This window comes from Geotrypetes seraphini, chromosome 11, assembly GCF_902459505.1.
Source record: "Geotrypetes seraphini chromosome 11, aGeoSer1.1, whole genome shotgun sequence".
In the NCBI taxonomy this organism is placed as follows: Eukaryota; Metazoa; Chordata; class Amphibia; order Gymnophiona; family Dermophiidae; genus Geotrypetes; species Geotrypetes seraphini.
In genome coordinates, this window is record NC_047094.1 from 86109811 (window position 1) to 86130870 (window position 21060).

At 43.2% G+C, this 21060-nt stretch overlaps 1 protein-coding gene across 4 annotated transcripts in view; it reads left to right on the forward strand.

The window, feature by feature from the left end:
* The window catches only part of KCNQ2 (potassium voltage-gated channel subfamily Q member 2), a 233310-nt gene that overhangs the window by 65279 nt on the left and 146971 nt on the right, over window positions 1-21060 (forward strand). For all 4 annotated transcript variants that reach the window (XM_033914169.1, XM_033914168.1, XM_033914171.1 and 1 more), the window contains exons 2-3: window positions 475-565; window positions 4161-4287. In XM_033914169.1, coding sequence (XP_033770060.1) covers window positions 475-565; window positions 4161-4287 — 218 coding nt within the window. The remainder of the gene's footprint in view (window positions 1-474; window positions 566-4160; window positions 4288-21060) is intronic.

Sequence of the window (21060 nt, forward strand, 5' to 3'; positions counted from 1 at the left end):
TGACATCACTTTTGTGTGAGTTAAGAGAGGCGTAAATATATGATGTAATATGTCTCCTTATTGTCTTTGTGTTTGTTTTCAGAGTAAACACCTTAACACAAGTTTGGTGGGACACAGTTCATACTTGAAAAATTGTGTTGACATGGCAAACTGTTTAAAAATTCAGTAATGTGTATCTCAGAAACCTGATTTGCTAGCTGAATTTCAATTACAGATCTGAAATCAGCGTCATTAAATTAACTAAGAACACTTCTGAAGTTCTCAGTAGCAAAAAAAACCTTTTTTTTATTTTTGACCAGTGTAATTGACCTGTTCTAGTATTAAGTACAGAAAAGTAGCTGCCTACATTTCTTTATAAAATAAGCTCCAAATAGGCACTGTCTTGGTGCTAACAATAGACACCATTTTAAAAAAATTACCCTCGTGTGTTACTTACTCTCCAAAGTTAATTGCTTTGTTTTTGGTTTTCTTTAGCTTCCTCCTGGTCTTTTCCTGCTTGGTGCTCTCTGTCTTCTCAACCATTAAAGAATATGAGAAGAGCTCAGAAGGAGCTCTCTATATACTGGTATGTTGGATTTGGCAGTGCCCTGTGGTCTGGCTGTTTTAATCCTGCTCTGTCTGCACAAAGAGTCACTGAGGGAATAGCTTTTTCATGCATTTTAATTTGGTCCTGCTTGGTTTGTTTTAGGTGCATTAAGCTGATTGATTCAGGTTTATTTTTTGTCTTTATTCCTCATATAGGTTGCTTTATTTTTGGATATATGGCTGATTTTTGGCCCTGATTCTGCAAAGTGCTCCTGATTGTAGGCAGCTGTAGGCGTCCTACAGTGGTCTAATCAGCCAATCAGGAGGCACTTTTTCTAAAAAAAAAAAAAAAAATGCTCCCCAGGCAGGCCACCTATATTGAAGGTGCCTCAGGGAGCCTAGAAAGGCCCGCAAGCCGCCTAAGCTCGCCTAAGGCCAGGCGGTAGCCTTAAGCGAACCTAGGCGGCCCTACGTGTCTCCCTAGCAGAACGGGAGACGCTTACAATGTAGGCAGCAAAATGCTGGCCTACAGGTAAGTAGACACGGCCGCTGTATCTAATCGCGGCAAGGATCTCCCTGCCGTGATTAGTATAGCGGCCGTGGCTAAGGCCGCAAAAGTCTCCCCTCCCCCCAGCGAACACGGCAGTAGGGTGCCCAACCCCTCCTGCTGACCCTCCAGCGGCCCTCCCGATGATCGCAGCAGAAGGGTACCCAACCCCTCATGCCGACCCCCCCCAACGCTCCCCCCTAAGATCACCAGCAGGAGGGTGCCCAACTCTGCCTGCCTCCCCCCCCATGGCCCCCCATAAGATCGCCGGTATCAGGGTGCCCAACCCCTCCTGCCGGACCCCCCCCAGCGAATACCACCACCCCGGAACCCCCCTTGACCTTACCAGCAAGTTGGACCAGATGGCTCCTCGCACTTCTGACCAGCAGGCCCGCCTCTGTCCAAATGAGGCGGGTCCGCCCCTACCCTGCCCAACCCACAGGATCCTAGGACCTGATTGGTCCAGGCGCATAAGGCCCCTCCCAGAATCCGGGCCTTAGGGCTCCTTTTACAAAGGTGCACTAGCATTTTTAGCACATGCTATAGCATGCGCTACCCGAAAATCTACCATCTGCTCAAGAGGAGGTGGTAGCGGCTAGCTTGCACGGCATTTTAGTGTGCACTAAGCACGTGCTAAAACCGCTAATGCGCCTTTGTAAAAGGAGCCCTTAACCTTTTTTTTTTAGAAATGATCAAGTGTAAAAATTAATTAATAGAAAAAAATATAATGCATGGCATTCAAGTTTATTTCAATTAATTATGTTAGTTTTGCTATTTATGCATGGTGAGCACATGATACTTATTTTTTTGGGTGGGAGGGGCATGTTGGAAGTGGAGAATGAGCATGGACATACTATTAGCATGTGCCAACTGGTTAGTGCTTCTATAATGTGGGAGCCCTTAGGGCCTTCTAAACAGAAGGTAGTAAGTGCTCCCGCATTAATTTTTTAAATGGCTACATGCAAATACTGACGTTAGTACACAACCAGAAACACAAATAATAGAAAAAGTACTTATTTTGTAGATGGGCTTAGTGCATGGGAAAGTCCCATGTTAGGGTGCACTACACCCATGTACTAGTGTATTTTAGTAAAAGGGACACTTGGGGCCAAATTCTATATAGGATGCCTACATTAGGTGCTGCTAGACACCCTAATCAAGGATGCCTAGCAATGCCTAACTGTAGAATCCAAGCGCAACTTAATTGGTGCCAGTTTTCAGCCAATCAAAACAAAATTTAAATTAACAAGAGTTTGGCGCCAAACTCTTAGGATGCCTAGCAATGCCTAAGTCGAGGCACCCTCCGACACCTAATAATGCCTACCTAAAAAAGAACAACACTATCAGGCTCAAATGTTTAAGACCTCCTTTACCTTAAAGCAATAAATAACTAAAAGGAGTCTTCCAATAGTTCACATTTAATAATTGTTCAGGCTAACAGACCTCAGAAGTATCTTACTGTATGCCTCTAAGCTTTTGAGATCATACAGAATTAATTGGCACCCATGGTCGTCATCGGCCTCTACAATACTTTTTTTTGGTAATTTTATGAATATAAATACTTTAAATATATATCAAAATATACTAAAATATACTCATATATTTTGATATATATTTTGATATATATTTAAAGTATTTATATTCATAAAATTACCAAAAAAAAGTATTGTAGAGGCCGATGACGACCATGGGTGCCAATTAATTCTGTATGATCTCAAAAACTTAGAGGTATACAGTAAGGTACTTCTGAGGTCTGTTAGCCTGAACAATTATTAAATGTGAACTATTGGAAGACTTCTTTTAGTTATTTATTACCTAAAAAAGAAGGCATGGTTAGGCATGGAGAACAAACATGGTTGACTTAGGCATCGCTAGGTATCTGAGTTAGGCGCCGGAATTTTAGGCCAAGTAAAACCTGACCTAATATACTGGCATCTACCTCCAGGATGCCTAGCGACGTCTAAGCATGCCTAAGTGCCACTAGGTGGGATTCTAAATGCGGCACCTAGTGGGTGATTGACAACCGCTCTGAGCGGCACCTACAATATAGGTGCTGCTTAGGGTTACCAGACATTCATATTTCCCTGGACATATCTTCCTTTTGAGGACATGTCCGGGGGGGGGGTCCGGATTTTGAAAAGCTTCCAACAAATCGCAGTTGGGCAGGAGGGTATATGCGAATGCCCTACTGCCCGATGAGAGTAGGCAGCAGGGGATGGGGCAGAGCTAGGGCAGAATTGGGGGTGGGACTGGGGCGTATTGGGGTGGGAATGGGTGGAACTGTGCAGGCCTGATTCTAGGTGGTCTGGATTTTCAATTTGGAAAATCTGGTAACCCTAGTGCTACTATGCACTGTTTATAGAATCCAACTCTTAGAGTATATTCTTTAAGTGCATAACTTTTTTTGGTCCTGAATATACCTGCCCAGTGCACTTCTCTGTCTAGTATTCACCAAGAAGCCACTGACCATGTCTTCTATCCTGTCTGCTTTCCATGAGTTTTCATGAAGGACTAGGGTTACCAGATTTTCTGAAACGAAAATCCGGACCCATAGCCCCACCCCTGGGCCCGCCCAGTGCAGTCTCGCCCTGATCTGCCCGAGTCATGCCCTGTTCCGCCCCCCAACCCCACCCCTTCACCCTGTTCGCTTGTTGGGAGGGCATGTGCGCCTCCGCTGGTGTGACGCAATGTAACACGCATGCAAGTGACATCACCGCTTTGCATCCGCGCCTGTGCAAATGCCGTTCCGATGTCGCTGCTAGCTGGAAGCTTTTCAAAATCTGTACAAAGTGCCGGGTTTTGAAAAGCCGTCCAGACCCCTAGACATGTCCTCAAAATGGACGACATGTCTGGGAAAATGTGGACATCTGGTACCCTATGAAGGACTCACCTTGCATAGCCTCTGTCCATATGTTATCCCACCCTGTAGTTATCCCTGCACAGCTTTCTCCTCCTTGTCTCTAAGGGATCTGCCACTCTTCTCCTTCTAGTGCTGAGAGCTTTGCGCTGTGTCTGTGTTCTCTCTTGCAGTCTGATGTTGTCTCCCTTGCCTCATTTCTCTGCGCTCACCCCTTGCTTTTTCCTACAGGAGATTGTTACCATCGTGGTGTTTGGTGTGGAATACTTTGTGAGGATCTGGGCAGCAGGCTGTTGCTGTCGGTATCGGGGCTGGAGAGGAAGATTAAAATTTGCCCGGAAACCTTTCTGCATCATTGGTAATAATTACTTCTGGGATCACTCTGTCTGCTCAGTCCAAGCCCTGTTGTGTCCAGGTGCCACCACGCAGAGCTTGGCGCTAAACTCTCTTTACATTCTAATGATGTATAACCTTGCAGACCTGATAATGGCATGTATTCTTTTTCTATATTGGTGAAATAAGTTCATTGGACCTCCAAGACTTCAGAAAAATCAAGGTAAAGATAAAAATCCACAATCGTCAATGTTTTTCATCATCATCATACCATGCCATACCATATTGTTTCTTATACCCCGCGAATGTCAATTGGGAATCATTGCGGCTTACATAAGATTAATAAGGTTAGCAACATAGACATTATGAATCATAGCAAAACAGTCTCAAAAACTTTTCATGCATTGAAAACATTTAAGCCTGGGGTTACTGACTGCTACCTTGTTTTTACTGAAGTCTTTTACTCCCTTATGTAAATATATATATGTCTCTGAGAACTACACTCTGTGTTTGCGACAACTTGCAAATTTTGACTGAAGCCGTTTTGTTCTTGTTTAATTTGGTATTTAACTTCAGACTTCACTGTGTCTTTTTCTCACTGACTATTCTACACCCAATATTCTTCAACTATGCAAGAAGACCACAGTTGCAACCTGTGGTCACCTGTCCCAATACTTTGTGTGGTGTGCAGTGGCGTACCAAGGGGGGGGGGGAGGTCCGCCCTGGGTGCACAGCCCAAAGGGGTGCACAGCTGGCCACTCAACGGAGAATAGGCTGCCGCCGGAGAAAGGCTGCCATTGCTGTCATCTGAAAGAAGCCGGCGCCAAGTTTTCTCTCCCTGCTTCTCTTCCCCGCGAGCCGACCAACTCTAGCCGTCCGATGTCAATTCTGACATCAGAGAGGACGTTCTGGGCCAGCCAATCGCTGCTTGGCTGGCCCAGAATGTCCTCTCCGACGTTAGAATTGAGGTCGGGCAGTGATAGTTGATTGGACCGCGGGAAAAGAAGCAGGGCGAATTCGGCGCCGGCCTGTTTCCGATGGCCAGTGGCAGCCTTTCCCCGGCGGTGTTGGCAGCAGTATGTTTCCCAATGGCGGTGGCATGGGGATGGGCAGGGAGAAAGAAAGAAGGGGGGGGAGAGACAGGGAGCCAGAAAGACAGAAAGGGGGCAGGGTGAAATAAAGAAAAAAAATGGGGCATGGGAGAGAAAGACAGACATAGAGAAAGAAAGGGGGCATGGACAGAGAAAGAAAGGGGCAGGGTGAAAGAAAGAAATGGGGCACAGAGAGAGAGAGAGAGAGACAGACATAGAGAAAGAAAGGGGGCATGGAGAGAGAAAGAAAGAAGGGGGCAGGGTGAAAGAAAGAAATGGGGCACGGAGAGAGAGAGAGAAAAAGACAGACATACAGAAAGAAAGGGGGGCATGGAGAGAGAAAGAAAGAAGGGGGCAGGGTGAATGAAAGAAAGAAATAAATGGGGCACGGAGAGAGAGAGAAAGACAGACAGACAGAAAGGAAGGGGGCATGGAGAGAGAGAGAAAGAAAGAAGGGGGGCAGGATGAAAGAAAGAAAAAGTTGGGGGAGGGAATGAGGTCTGGAGGAGAGGAAGCATACAGGAGGATGAAAGAAGGGAAGAAATATTGGATGCACAGTCAGAAGAATAAAGTGCAACCAGAGACTGCTGAAACAAAGGTAGGAAAAATGATTTCATTTTTAATTTAGTGATCAAAATGTGTCTGTTTTGAAAATTTATATATGCTGTCTATATTTTGCACTATGGGCTCCTTTTACTAAACTGCAATAAGAGTTTTTAGCGCAGGGAGCCTATGAACGTCGAGAGCAGCGTGGGGCATTCAGCGCAGCTCCCTGCGCTAAAAAACGCTATCGCGGTTTAGTGAAAAGGGAGGGGGTATATTTGTTTATTTTTGTATAGTTGTTACTGAGGTGATATTGCATAAAGTCATCTGCCTTGACCTCTTTGAAAACCCGCGGAATATAAATGATAATTAACATTTTCTCTGCGTACAGTGTGCTTTGTGTTTTAAAAATTTTATTGTTGGTAGATCATTTTGACTTGGTCACGAAGGTAAGGGAGAGGGAGGGAGGGGAGCTGCTGAAAGACATCTAGTAATACTTGCAGGCTTGACTGTGCAGGAAATTATTTTTGTAAAATCATGTTTTGTTATGTGACTGGCATTATTTAGACTTTAATTTCTATGAATGAATAGAATGAAAATGATATAAAATTACTTGCTTGTTTTTATGTACGTGCGCTGAAGGAAAATGGAGAGAGAGTGGGCTGAGGACGCTGAAGGGAAATGGGGAAGAGAGAGACGCTGATTTATAAATTGACAATTGTACAGAATATTGTTTCTTTTTATACTTTAATATAATAAGTTCAACATAAAACAATTCAAGGCTTATGTGGATGGAATCAGGTGGTTTGTGGGGAGCTTACAGGGATTAGTCCAATAAAATGGTATTTTCTTATTTCTCATTATTTGTTTTATTTTTATTTGTTAATTTGTAAAGTGGTGATTGTTATGTATCAGTTGTTTCAAATTTACATCTACTGTCTTTATATTTTGCACAGTATTAGAGGACATGTATTACTGTTTTTGTGGTGTTGTGGTGTTGCATTGTATGCAGAGTCTGGTTTCTTGGCAGTTCAGTTTAACTTTTGTCTACATATTTCTATTTTTAGTTTGTGATTATTCCATATTGTGCGAGGATGTATCTCTGTTCTGTGTGTATGAAAAGGACATGGTTTTCTGTTGGCACTGACTGTGCAGGATCTGGTTTTGTTTAGTTTTACAATGTATGTGTTGGTGTTCTAGTGCTCAGTGCAGTGTTTAAGATGCTGCCTTTTCCTAGGAACACTCTTGTTGTGCGATATGTAGATTGTTGCTAAAAATCATATTTTTCATATAGATGGGGGGGGGGGGGGTCAAAAAATGATGGGCCCCGGGTGTCACATATGCTAGGTATGTCACTGGTGGTGTGTTGTAAGTTTTGAGTCTTTGAGGCCTCTACACATCTTTTCTTCACATGTGTTCATCTATATTTGAGTCTGTGACAGAATGGAATATTAAGGAATGGATATGAAAAATATGGCTAAAGTAAATATCGTTCTTCTGTTATCTCAGAGAGGGGAGTTCCCTCTTTAGTTCAGAAACTCTGATCTGGATCCAGAAAGTGTTTATCAAGTGAGAGCCTGAGATCCCCAGTTCTCCTTCTCTGACTACTATAGGATCCTAGTCGCACTACAGCCACTACTGACATAGGAAGCCAGAAATACAATCAGCAAGAAACTGGTTGGACCAGCTGTCTTCATTAACCTGGAAGTTGTTCTACATACATTCCAGAAGCAGAACAAGAGATCATGCCCCTCCTCAGCCACTTTCTTGGTTGATGCCTTAGCCCCAGCAAAATTCTGCCCTTGGTTTACATTAGAACTAAGGAAACTGGGACAAAGTGAAATAAGACTGGAGTAAAGTGGTAGACATCAGCATCACAAGCTGAGAGTAATGGCAGTAGAGCTCACCCAAGGAATTATTCCAGGTGGCAAATAAGCTCCCATGATCCTCCTCCTGTCTATCTTCTATCCTGGCATCAGACACTCATTGCATTAAGCTTGTTACATTATAATAAGGTGACACACATACAAACAGAACTACTACTATTAATTATTTCTAGAGCGCTACCAGAGTCTTGTCTATTTAGATTGTAAGCTCTTTCAAGCAGGGACTGATTCCTTCATGACTCTGTACAGCACTGCATATGTCTAACCACAGAAAATATTGAAAGTCTTCTATAATTGTCACTGACAACACGGTCCCATATTCTTATTATCTGTCAATCTTCATTAAAGCAGCATAGTGGTGAAAACACTGAAGCAGTCCAAAATGATCCCAAAATAACTTATTAACAACAATTCTGGAGGGGTAAATTCTATGCCCCACTTGGCCAAGTTTTGCCCTTTGGGGACTGCCTCTGGAGTTAATGGTACTGTTAGAACAAAAATAAGTGTAAATACCACAAAAGATCAAATATTTAGCCAAGATAGCAATAAAAATATTGAAATCATAAATAACATTAGTATGATAATACAAATAACTTGTTAATCATCACTCCAAAATTATAAATAAAAATATAATAAAAGTTATATAATAAAAACCATGAAAAGCTAGAACAGACACACAAGGGCACCTAATTGAATAGTACTGTACATACCTAGACAGGAGACAGATGTATTGAGCAGCTTGCACCACATCTGGTAGAAACTAAAAAACAAAGCATTGTGGTATAAGAGATACGCAAGATCTAATGCAAATTTCAAAAATATATGTGCAAAAATAAAAAGAGGGAAAAAAAGCAGAGATAAACTTACATCATCAATATTCAGTGGTATTTAGCTGGCTATCTCCCCTGGTTAGTGGACTGGCCGGTGCATAGTTGGTCACTGCCAATATTCATTGGGTCACCAGCTAAATCTAGTGTCCAGAAAGACCTACCTAGAAAAACAGGTCTATCTATCTTTGTCTGCTAGGCCTGTCAGCCAATGAATATCAGTTTGGCCGGCTAGGTGAGCTGCGGATTGGCTGGTGAATAGTTGGTCACTGCCAATATTCATTGGGTCACCAGCTAAATCTATTGGCCAGATAGACCTGCCTAGAAAAACTGGTCTATCTATCTTTGTCTGCTAGGCCTGTCAGCCAATGAATATCAGTTTGGCTGGCCAGGTGAGATGCGGCTGCAGTAAGCCCAGAAATTCAATGCCAGTGGCTAGATACAGCCCTGGCATTAAATATCCAGGTTTGCCGCTGACGGTGGGAGGTAGCCATGCAGCCTCATGTGGTCTGAAAATCAGCCCCGCAGTCTCTGTCTCTCAATTGTGAGTCTTGTTGCTATAATAACCAACTTTGCTCCACAGACAAACTGTTAAACCTAGTGCTGGTCACATGAATGGAAAAATCCAAAGCAACTAAAATAATTATAGTCCTAAAAATGATATTTGCTTGAAAACACATATCAAAACACCTCAAAACACATTCATATTTCATCCCTGATATTCAGCTGCCAGAGTTCAGCATTTTTGTAAACACTTGCCGTTGCCATCTGATTTATCCCCCAGTATTCAACATTTGGAGATTTGGACACATTGGGGTAAATTCTGTGTTTAACTTAGGCGTGCTTTGGACGTCCGATGTAAGTGAATAATTACGGAGTTAAGGGTCTTAATTAATGTTAATTGGGAAATTAACGACACATAGACGTCCCTATGAGGTAGTTGACGGACTGACGTCTATAGAAAGCATAGTCCCGTCTGCAGCTCTGGACGTGGGTGTTCCGTGGGCGTTCTATGGGCGTGCCAAATGGGGACGCTAGATGAGCGCTACCAGAGCGAGCAACTGCGTCTAAATATCGTGTATTATGTAGACGTAAGAAACCCTGGTCTAACTTGGATTTCAATGCCGTTTCAACTATCGTAATTGCGGCTCTTTGTTAGACGCGAGGCAGACGTCCGCTGTGTTTTTTCATCAATAATTCCAATAGTGAGTTTGAATAGGTAATTTTCATCTTTTCTCTGTCCTAATAAATATAATGACACCATAACAATGGAACACATTATATTGCATGGATAACAAACCACATTTCTGCCCAAACAATAATATAATTTACACATGGCTTTTACAACCCCCTTTTACAGCACTGCAATTGGCTCTCTTTTGAAAGCAAAGAAAAAACAGCACACATTATCAGCACTTAAAAAGAGAATAAACAGATACACACCTTAACATTCAGCTTCCCTCATTGCAAAATGGAGGTCTTCAGTTGCACAAAACTGACCTCATTGTGACCTCATCAATCTGCACCTTCAAAGTAGTATGCCACAATTAAAAGATGTGCTGGGTGTAGAACTCACAACCTCTGGATGTTAGGAGCACAGGCTCCTAACACATAGGCTCCTAACACATAGGCTCCTAACACATAGAGCTACAGCTGCTTCTACTTAGGTCCATCTCACCACCCTTCCATATCATACTTGACTGAGCTGTCTATGCTCATTAGCGATCATATCAGGATGAACTCAAATAAGTTTAAGAAAAGGAATGCCTAAAGATTTGGAAGGTTTTCAAGTAGAAAACAAATATCAACTATGTATTAAAGAATTGCAGCACAAATGACGCTGATCGGTAAGGGCAAAGAAAACACCACTTTTCCGGTATGACGCCTAAACGGAACAGATTACTTACAGTCATATATGAATTAGTACAGTGCTTAGAATGAAGATTAGCGTGTGAGAAAAATGGAGCTTCACCTCACATGCATTCAAGCACACTTGGGAATATGGGTTTGGGGCTCAGTGAAAGCAGCGCTTTTAACCATTGAGCTACCACTCTTTTGTCTCAGCCTAGTATGACATTATAGCTAAACTCCTTTTCCCTTAGCACTTCACTAAGATATGATATGACAAGGGAGCCAGAGACATTGGAGCAAAAGTTGCTGTAGCTTAGTGAGGAAAGGCACTCTCTACCAATCTTCCGGGCTTTGAGGGTTCAAGCCAGAGTTAGGACCAGGGAAGAGTGTGAGGATTTGCAAAGGGACCTTGATAAGCTGGAGGACTGGGCAAACAAATGGCAAATGCGCTTTAACGTAGACAAATGCAAGGTCATGCACATAGGGAAAAAGAACCCGTTGTTCGAGTACAAAATGGGAGGGGGACTGCTGGGAGACACTGGACTTGAGAGAGACTTGGGTGTGCTAGTGGATCCATCCATGAAACCATCCGCACAGTGTGCAGCAGCCTCGAAGAAAGCCAACAGGATGCTGGGCATCATCAAGAGGGGCATAACATCCAGGACGCGGGAAGTCATCATGCCGCTGTATCAAGCGATGGTGCGCCCACATCTGGAGTACTGCGTTCAATATTGGTCGCCGCACCTCAAGAAGGACATGGCAGTTCTTGAGAAAGTCCAAAGGAGGGCAACGAAACTGGTGAGAGGGCTGGAAAACTGCCCATACGCCGAGAGACTGGATAAACTGGGGCTCTTCTCTCTGGAGAAGAGGAGGCTCAGGGGGGATATGATAGAGACCTTCAAAATACTTAGGGGCATAGAGAAGGTGGACAGGGACAGGTTCTTCAGACTAAAAGGGACGGCAGGTACGAGGGGGCACTCGGAGAAACTGAAGGGGGATAGGTTCAGATCAAATGCAAGGAAGTTTTTCTTCACCCAACGGGTCGTGGACACATGGAATGCCCTCCCGGAGGAGGTGATCCGGCAGAGTACGGTACAGGGATTCAAACAGGGATTGGACGGATTCCTGATGGAAAAGGGGATCGTGGGGTATAGACAGCTCACCAGGTCTTGTAGGTGAATGGCCGGAGGGTTAGGACTTTGATGGGAAGATAGGACTTCGATGAGATACCTAGGGGGCAAGGGGGCCCCTTCTGGTGATTCAGGCAGGTCATGACCTGTTGGGCCGCCGCGGGGGCGGACTGCTGGGCGGGATGGACCTGTGGTCTGACCCGGCAGAGGCACTGCTTATGTTCTTATGTTCTTAAATCCCAGCCTGTATTTTACTTGTGGCATATCTACCTTCCAGGTGCACTTTGATGATGCTTTCCACTTCTTATAGGAGTTGAATATAACATTACTGTACAACTTTGCTGTGTAGCAGAAAAATAAACTTTTCCCCCTTCCATGCTAAGAATTTGAGTTCAACTCATCTTATATTTCTCCTTTTAAACATGGCATACTTTGTTAGTTTTTATCATGGTAAAGTATACATTTCTGAAATGGTGAAGAAACAATAATATACAACTGCAGTGTTTTGTCTCACCAAACTGCTATAAGCACAAGAAAGCATTTGTAGCTCAACACGGTAATGCTCCTGTTCCGAGCTCTGACCTCTGAAACTCCCTGGTTCAACTCCCACCTTTGCTCATTTTAATAAGGTCCTAGTTTTTTCCTATTAGCTCTTATAACAGGGTCTACATGGTGGCCTTTGCCATTTGTAAGGGGCACATTTCCCTTTCCAGGCAAACCTATTTTCAACTTACCATGGCTCGGACATCCTAAGCAGTGATGAGAGGAAACCTTTCCTCTGACAGCAAGATGACATTTGTGGATCGCCTGGTTAATGTGCTCTTCACCATTTCAGAAATGTATACTTTACCATGATAAAAACTAACAAAGTATGCCATGTTTAAAAGGAGAAATATAAGATGAGTTGAACTCAATTTCTTAGCATGGAAGGGGGAAAAGTTTATTTTTCTGCTACACAGCAAAGTTGTACAGTAATGTTATATTCAACTCCTATAAGAAGTGGAAAGCATCATCAAAGTGCACCTGGAAGGTAGATATGCCACAAGTAAAATACAGACTGGGATTTGAACCCTCAAAGCCCAGAAGATTGGTAGAGAGTGCCTTTCCTCACTGAGCTACAGCAACTTTTGCTCCAATGTCTCTGGCTCCCTTGTCATATCATATCTTAGTGAAGTGCTAAGGGAAAAGGAGTTTAGCTATAATGTCATGGTAGGCTGAGACAAAAGAGTGGTAGCTCAATGGTTAAAAGCGCTGCTTTCACTGAGCCCCAAACCCATATTCCCAAGTGTGCTTGAATGCATGTGAGGTGAAGCTCCATTTTTCTCACACGCTAATCTTCATTCTAAGCACTGTACTAATGCATATATGACTGTAAGTAATCTGTTCCGTTTAGGCGTCATACCGGAAAAGTGGTGTTTTTTTTGCCCTTACCGATCAGCGTCATTTGTGCTGCAATTCTTTAATACATAGTTGATATTTGTTTTCTACTTGAAAACCTTCCAAATCTTTAGGCATTCCTTTGCTTAAACTTATTTGAGTTCATCCTGATATGATAGCTAATGAGCATAGACAGCTCAGTCAAGTATGATATGAACGGGTGGTGAGATGGACCTTAGTAGAAGCAGCTGTAGCTCTATGTGTTAGGCGCCAGCCTGTGCTCCTAACATCCAGAGGTTGTGAATTCTACACCCAGCACATCTTTTAATTGTGGCATACTACTTTGAAGGTGCAGATTGATGAGGTCACAATGAGGTCAGTTTTGTGCAACTGAAGACCTCCATTTTGCAATGAGGGAAGCTTGAATGTTAAGGTGTGTATCTGTTTATTCTCTTTTTAAGTGCTGAGAATGTGTGCTGTTTTTTATTTGCTTTCAAAAGAGAGCCGATTGCAGTGCTGTTTGTTGTTCACTTTTGTTTCCTTGCATCCTAACAGTTCTCAGAAGTGGTGGAATTTGCTGTTTCTCCTCAGCATTCTGCAGCCACATGTGCATGAGATACTTTCATTTACTCCTAACTACAAGCCATTCTAGTAGGAATGTGTTTCTTTTGATGCAATATAAGCATTGGCCAACAGCTATGAGTTAAATCAAACTTCAGAGGGCTTGGACAGGTGTTGAAGAATGATCCAGTTAGGGGGGGATGTTTTTGGTGGGGGAGGGTGTTCAGCATGAGAGAGAACAGGTTGCATTAAATAATAGACAATGGGCTGCACATAATAAAAGCTGAAGCAAAATATTGATATGTAAAAGCAAGGCTAAAGAGTTACCAGGTGTCCTGGCTGAGAAATGAATATAACCTATTTGCTAACCTTACTCAAGACTTGAACCCCCTGATGTATGGAAGATGAAAAGCAATGCCTTAAGGCAGTGGTTCCCAACCCTGTCCTGGAGGAACACCAGGCCAATTGGGTTTTCAGGATAGCCCTAATGAATATGCATGAAGCAAATTTGCATGCCTATCACTTCCATCATATGCAAATCTCTCTCATGCATATTCATTAGGGCTAGCCTGAAAACCCGATTGGCCTGGTGTTCCTCCAGGACAGGGTTGGGAATCACTGCCTTAAGGCATAGAGCTATAGAGGTAACTTTGTTTAGAACATAGAGCTTCGTATCAAAGCTTAGAGATGTGAAGGAAATGACTACAACGTCACTACAGCTGTATATTGCAAAACGACATCCAATGCACATCCAATTATATTTGAATCCTAACGGTTCCTATGATGTCAGACGCTAATTAGGTGTGCTTTAGTATATAGAAAGCTTTGGCACAGCCATTTTTCCTATGTAAGACCCCCTCATGTGAGTTGGTGTTTGTGGTGTTCCGTTTCCTCAATGATGAAACTTTGTGCTATGACTTGCCTGTTCTCCTTTATACTCCCTTCTGCCTTTGACACTCCTCCCCACCCCCATTATCTGTATTTCTTTAGTTTATGGATTTTTCTGGGTGTTGGTGTGAGGGATTGTTGAGGACTTAGGTTTTGTGTTAAGTGTGGAGGGGAATCAATTGTTAGGGAAAAGAAGGGGCCAGGTCAGGTTACACACAGATGCCCACACCCACCACTCTCCCTGCTTTCATAATGTCATGGTCTGCCCCACCTCCATTTTCCATATCTGCAACTCTCCATGCAAGAAATTCGATTTCCGTTTTGGAGCCATGTTGTAAGGTGAAGACATCTTTTCAGGCTACTTGTAGAACACGTTCAAACACCCCCCCATAGGACAGCCAATGAGGTGTGATGGGCGTGGTTAGGAAGCGGACCAAGGAACCGCACCCGAACGGCGCCCAATAGGCATAGAGAAAGTTTTCCTGCCCTACTGACGTCAGACGCTACATAGGCGTGCATGGGTATAAGAAGGTCCAGGTGAGCAGTGTTTCCTTTCTATTCTGTCCTATTGCTTATGCAGATATTTACATTTTTTTTCCTATCTCTGCCTCCCATTTCTCTCTATTCCACAGAGCCATTAACAAGCTACATGTCATTCTAATATGTTGTTTTATCTTTTCTAGAAGCAGCTCAGATAGTAAGTCCAGGTGAGAATGATATTTTGTAAGCTACTTAGGTGTCCTTATGATAGAACTAAAGAAACCAACTAGAAAAACTGACTTCTCTTTATGGGCTTTCATTGTGTGCTATTGTTTATAATAGTTATTTTATTTCTGATATCTCCTACTCTCCATTCCACAGGGCTGACAAAAATGACTGAGAAGACTGATAAAGACCATGCTGGTAGAAATTTTGCTGGTAGAAAAATGGATATGTAAGTAAAATGGAAGTGTTCACACATCTGAGAGGGTTTACTCATAGAGCTAAAGTTAATTCTTTGTAGAATCAAATTACAGGCAAGTTAAAATCAGGTGAGGAATGGTTCTGTGTACTAACTCATTGATAAAAATAGGTCGGGTGTGTTGGGGGGGGGGGAACACTGCCATTCAGTGGACATCCAATCAGTGTACATGGTTCAGGTGGAAAACTCCTATGAGTGCCTAATGGCTGCCATTTTTAATAAGGAGTCTAAAGGTATGTTAGCACCTCTGTTACTTCTAGGTGTGTGTTCTGCCACAACTTCAGTGTTTAATTTTGGAGACATAGGTCTTTGTTAACAGTTTCTCTCTATTCTTCATTTCAGGTTAACTATGCTCATCACCTATGTGTTTGCCAGAGAGAGACCAGACGAGCAGCTCAGCACACCAGCTTGCACCTAGCCAAACAGTTGTAGGTGAGAATGATATATGGTAACCTTTATTTGCTTACTCTACTATTCTTCACTTGAGTCACTCTTCTGATGAGTGAAATAAATGTTCACAAAGCTAACATGTTTCACACTTCTATTGTTCTCTTCACACAGGTATCCTTGATGACTTTCAGGAACAATAGTAAATTGATAATGTTGGCTTCGTAGAACACCATGGCACGCATTCCTGCTGTTATATGCACACAAACTTTTTGTTTTCAGTTAGTCTATTCCCTCACATGAGTTCTAAACAGTAGCAGTGGAGGATTACAGGTGATATTAACCCACATCATCAGCGAGTTAAGGCTATTGCTTTAACAACTATACCACAGTGACATCTAAGCAGCTCAACATAAATGAGGTTAACACTTTGCTTCAGGGAAGGGAGGACAGATATGGACCTTGGGGGTTGAACCCCCCTGTTTGTGAACCTTGTGTAAACCAGCTTCTTCTCTTTTCTGTTTTCAGGCAACTGTAGTTGTTCCTGCAGTATTGTCAGATGGAGTTTTGTATTACTGAGAGCAGTGCAGCTGTGAGCATCTTTGTGGTTTTCACACCTGCTTAACCAAAATAGTGCAGCTCAAGAACCAGGAGGATAGATTGAGGTATCTGGCCTTTACTTCCGTGAAAGGAAGAAAAACCCACATGTCTCATTTGGATTCTCCTGGTGTGGAGCCAACTCTTACTAGCAGTAACCCTATTCCTTAACAACAAATCTACCAGAGTGACTTATATTCTCTTCCTTATGTAGCCATTTACTTTGGAACAGGGACTGGCTTACTTTGCACATCATAGCTGAGATGTCGTCATCTACCTACAGTTGCATATACCCTTGCATTCACTTGCTTTTTTCCTAGATTCTGCAATGATTTGACATCAGAGTGGCTAGCAGGTAATAGAATGAATGACAGACCCCAATAAAGATTGTCAAACTTTCTATATGTCACCTTGTTGTTATATTGAAAAGGGCCCATTCAGCAGTCCCTCCTGAACCCCTATCTACCTTGGACTCTGTCCACTAAACTGCTGATGCTACAAGGTTAAAACCACACAGGAAAGTTTAAACTATAAACAATTTTTTTTATTAAAATATAAAACTTTTTAAAACGTAAAACTTTTTTTAAAATAACTATTTACATACACATAACACAGGGAAAGAGGGTGGGTGCCCCCCAAGAGCAGCTTGAGCTACCTCAGGCAAGGGGGGGGGCGGAAAGGTGCAGTCATTGAGAGGGTGTATGTCTGCTGGCACCATGCCCTCTTTCAGCTACCAGCCGCAAGAGGGCATGTTCCATCCTCTCCACACACCCTCTCAATACCTGCACCTCCTCCAAGAGGGCAGAGTAGGGCTCCATCTCCCTGCCCGCCCCCTCCTGAGGCTGGTCGGGCTGCTCCTGGGGGGGAACAGCAAGGAAAGGGGGTGGGATGGGATCAGGAACAGGAAGGGCAGGAGAGTGAGGGGAAGGGCTATGGGTGGGGGAAGGGGAAGGTCCAACAGGGGATGGTGGTGGGGGTCCTGGAGGTAGTGGTGGGGCAGGCGGTGGGGGTCCAGGGGGCAGTGGTGGGGCAGGCAGTCCAGGGGGCAGTGGTGGGGCAGGCAGTCCAGGGGGCAGTGGTGGGGCAGGCGGTGGTGGTCCAGGGGGCAGTGTTGGGGCAGGCGGTGTGGGTGGCTCAGCAAGCTGCCACGGGGAATCTTCCTCTTCTTCCCCCTCCTCCTCCTCCTCCGCCGATGACCAGGGCGGAGCCCCCTCCCTCACCTCCGGGGCCCAGGGTGGGGTCATGGGTGCCACCTCCTGAGGGGGTGCCTGTGCTGCTGCTTGACAAGAGAGAAATAGGATACAGTCAGATATGTCCACAACACTTTTGAACATGACATTCTTTACTACATTATTTTCTTCAAATGCTAATAACAGGATGCAAAGCACCTACTCCACTGTAAACATCAAAATGTAGCATAAGTAAGTGAGGCAAATAGAACACCATAAAGCCATTGTGACATGATATCACAATAGCAGCTTTACTGCAGATTTTATGATTAAGAATGGTTTACAGCTACTCAAGCATTTTCATCTATTTATTCTGGTAGGCTGATCACAAAGAAACACACGCTGGACTCATTACTCACCGGCTTCAGCGCGCAATTCCTCCCTCACCCCCTCAAGGAAGGCCCGCTCCTGGTGCCTCAGCAGCCGACCCCGTTTCCTGAGATCCTCAATCTGGATAATAGACAGAGAGAGAGAAAGAACGGAGAGGGAGGGATATGATGAGTGCCATCTAGCACTGTGGCATAACATGTTTACTTAAGTATTGACCTCTATAAGCACATAAAAATGGAGTATGCTGCCCTCCAAGAGCCCCTATCCGCTTTGCTGCCTGCCTCCACCCCCTTCTGCCACATGTTTTACATGAATGTATTCACGTACTCCAGCATTTTCCCCTTTCTGTGCTGGAGGCATCGCTATCTCTCTACTGTACCTGGGACAGTGGGGGGGGGGGGGTGAGGTGACATGGCCAGCATCACAAGGAGGAGTGTGGGATTGAACTCACAACCCCAGGGTGCTGAGGCTGTAGCCTATCAGCACTGCCCCACATTACAGCATGTCCTGGTGAGCTTACAATCATGCAGCAGGGGCAATAAAATAGTTTGGTCAGAAGGAGCAGCGTGGCTTGAAATCCCTGACGTCAGGGTACTGACGCTGTCACTTTAAACGTCATGCCACTATCTCCCTAGACCAGCAGATTGATACAGGAAAGGTGAAGGTATTTGAAATGACATAGCAGCACTTTAATATATTTGTTTTCCTTTGGCAAAGTTGATTTCAAGATGTTTCTATTACAAATGCGAAGCTCGTGACCCAAAAATTAGTTGTGTGCATGTTGTGAATGGAATAGATGCCTTCTAGGAGCTGAATTTGTCATTTGAAATCCTACTACTGCTCCTTTGGGATGTGCTTTAATTTCAGTATTCAATGTAAAAGATTTATTATGTACAATTGTAGTTTTTAAAAGGAATCAAGATTTACCCACAAAAACATGAAATTTGATTGAGACAGGTTTCCATCATCATTACATTTGACATGATTATTTGTGAGGGCCTGACTTGGAATACTTAGTTCCCGGGGACATGAGGCTCTTCTATTATACCGCTGGGTTAGGCGGGTCCAGGATTGCCTGAACTGCAGGTATGTCCTGCGATGTCCTGGCATAACAAAATAATGGTGCTCGCGCACCAAAAACAGCCTTGCCAGGAGTTTACTGTCAGCAGTGCTGAAGTTGGGCTGTCTCCTGGCAGCCATTTTATGAGAAATAACTGCGTATGAAGAACAGGCGATTCTATGACGTCACAACGCAAAACAACACGATGACGTTTTTGTGCCACTTGGGCGTGCTTGCAGCGGCCGATCCGCGCTACATCAACACTGTTGATTACATCCTAAACCACGCCGATATCGCTGTTATACAAAAAAGTATAGCAGAACGCTTAGAAGCTTACCATGTAAACCTAATGAAACTTCACCTCCCCCAAACACAATGACAAGTTATAAATTAAATAAATGAAGATTGGGAAGTGAGGTTCACATATTTTAGCTTAGCTATGCATGTTTGGGTGGGTGGAAAAAAAAATAATATTATGTCTTTAGTAACCTTAGTCAGGACTTGAATCCCTGACCTTTGGAAGATACATGCAGTGCTTTTAAGCACTGAGCTACGTTGGGGATTTGGGAATGGGAGTCTCCAGAAATGGCTTTACGTACAAGCTTTGACAGTGGTATATTTGATCTGAGAACACCCAATGAACGTCCAAAACGATTTCAAAATTCTAACGGCTTCTATGACATCAGACGCTACTTTATGGTTAGGGTTAGGGCTAGAGTTCAGTAGCTCAGTGAGTAAAACGCGCTGTACCAATCATCCATAGGTTGTGAGTTCAACTCCCGGCTTGTCTTTTACTTGTGGCATATCTACCTTCCAGGTGCATCTTGATGATGTCACAATGAGATCAGCATTGTGCTGCTTGCTACTTCCTCTTCCTGTGAACTAGAAGCCACATTCAAGTCTAATCTGTGTTTTGATTCTGTTTCTAAGTTGGGCCAGTGTAAGTTATGGGATTTACCTTTGTTCTGAAGAATGAGCTGATTGTTGCAATGTTTTAAGACCAGGAGAGTGTTCTTTCGAGCAAGATATCACTTCTAAACTATCCTCTCTGAAATAATGTCTCTGGGAAATCGAGAGAAAGCTTATTGGATGACTTAGGGTGCCTTTCCTGCCAGTCTTTGTGGAACTTAAACGAAGTTTATAAGAAGTCTATATGGTGTTCAAAGTCCTATCCTTTCCACTTTTAATAGGAGGTGAGTATGACATTTCTGTACAGCTTTCTGTGTAGCATACATCTACCGGTTCCCACCTTCCATACTGATAATGTAAGTTCAACACCCACTTGGTACGTTTCATCTTCTAGTTCTCCTTTGAAACATAACATATTTTTTTCCTTGTATTAATGGTAAACTGTACAATTCTGATATCCTAGAGGAAAAAGATACAACACAGCAGTGTTCTCTGTCTGCCATTCCCTACCTCACTGATATTGCTAGATCAACTAATATATAGTTTACAAAATGGTATACTGTGTTTTGGTTATCTTTTTCATCATCCTATACTTACAATGCTGAATGAGTGATAATAAAGAGTATAAAAAAAGTATAATCTTAAGAGAAAAAAAAAAAACCCGTACCCACGTCTATCACGGGTCCATTGGAGACGTCTTAATGACTTTTCAGAAACCTGCGTCTATTTTGCGCGAAGAGGTTGTAGGGACGTCTACCGCACACCTAAGTACCGTTTGATTGACACTTGCGGTTCCCGGACGTCTAAAGCACGCCTATGTTAGACGTACTAATAGAGAATTTACCCCATTGTACCTATTTTGATTCCATTGGCTTCTTATTGAATTTAGGATTACTTTCAAGCTTCTCTGGTTTTTACACTATTTTTTAGATCATTTCTTGCATTTCTTATCATTTAAAATTGCATAACTAGTGTGATTTAAGTGACCTACACTGGCTTTACTGAAGAATGTGGCTTTTAACATGAGTTTGTACAATTTTATTTCAATAGTGTTTCTTATGGAAATTTTATGCTTTTAGTTGAATGTTGTATTTTGTAAATGTATGAGATTGAATGTGTTTTGAGGCATTTTTGACATATGTTTTCAAGCGCAATTATTAAGACCATAATT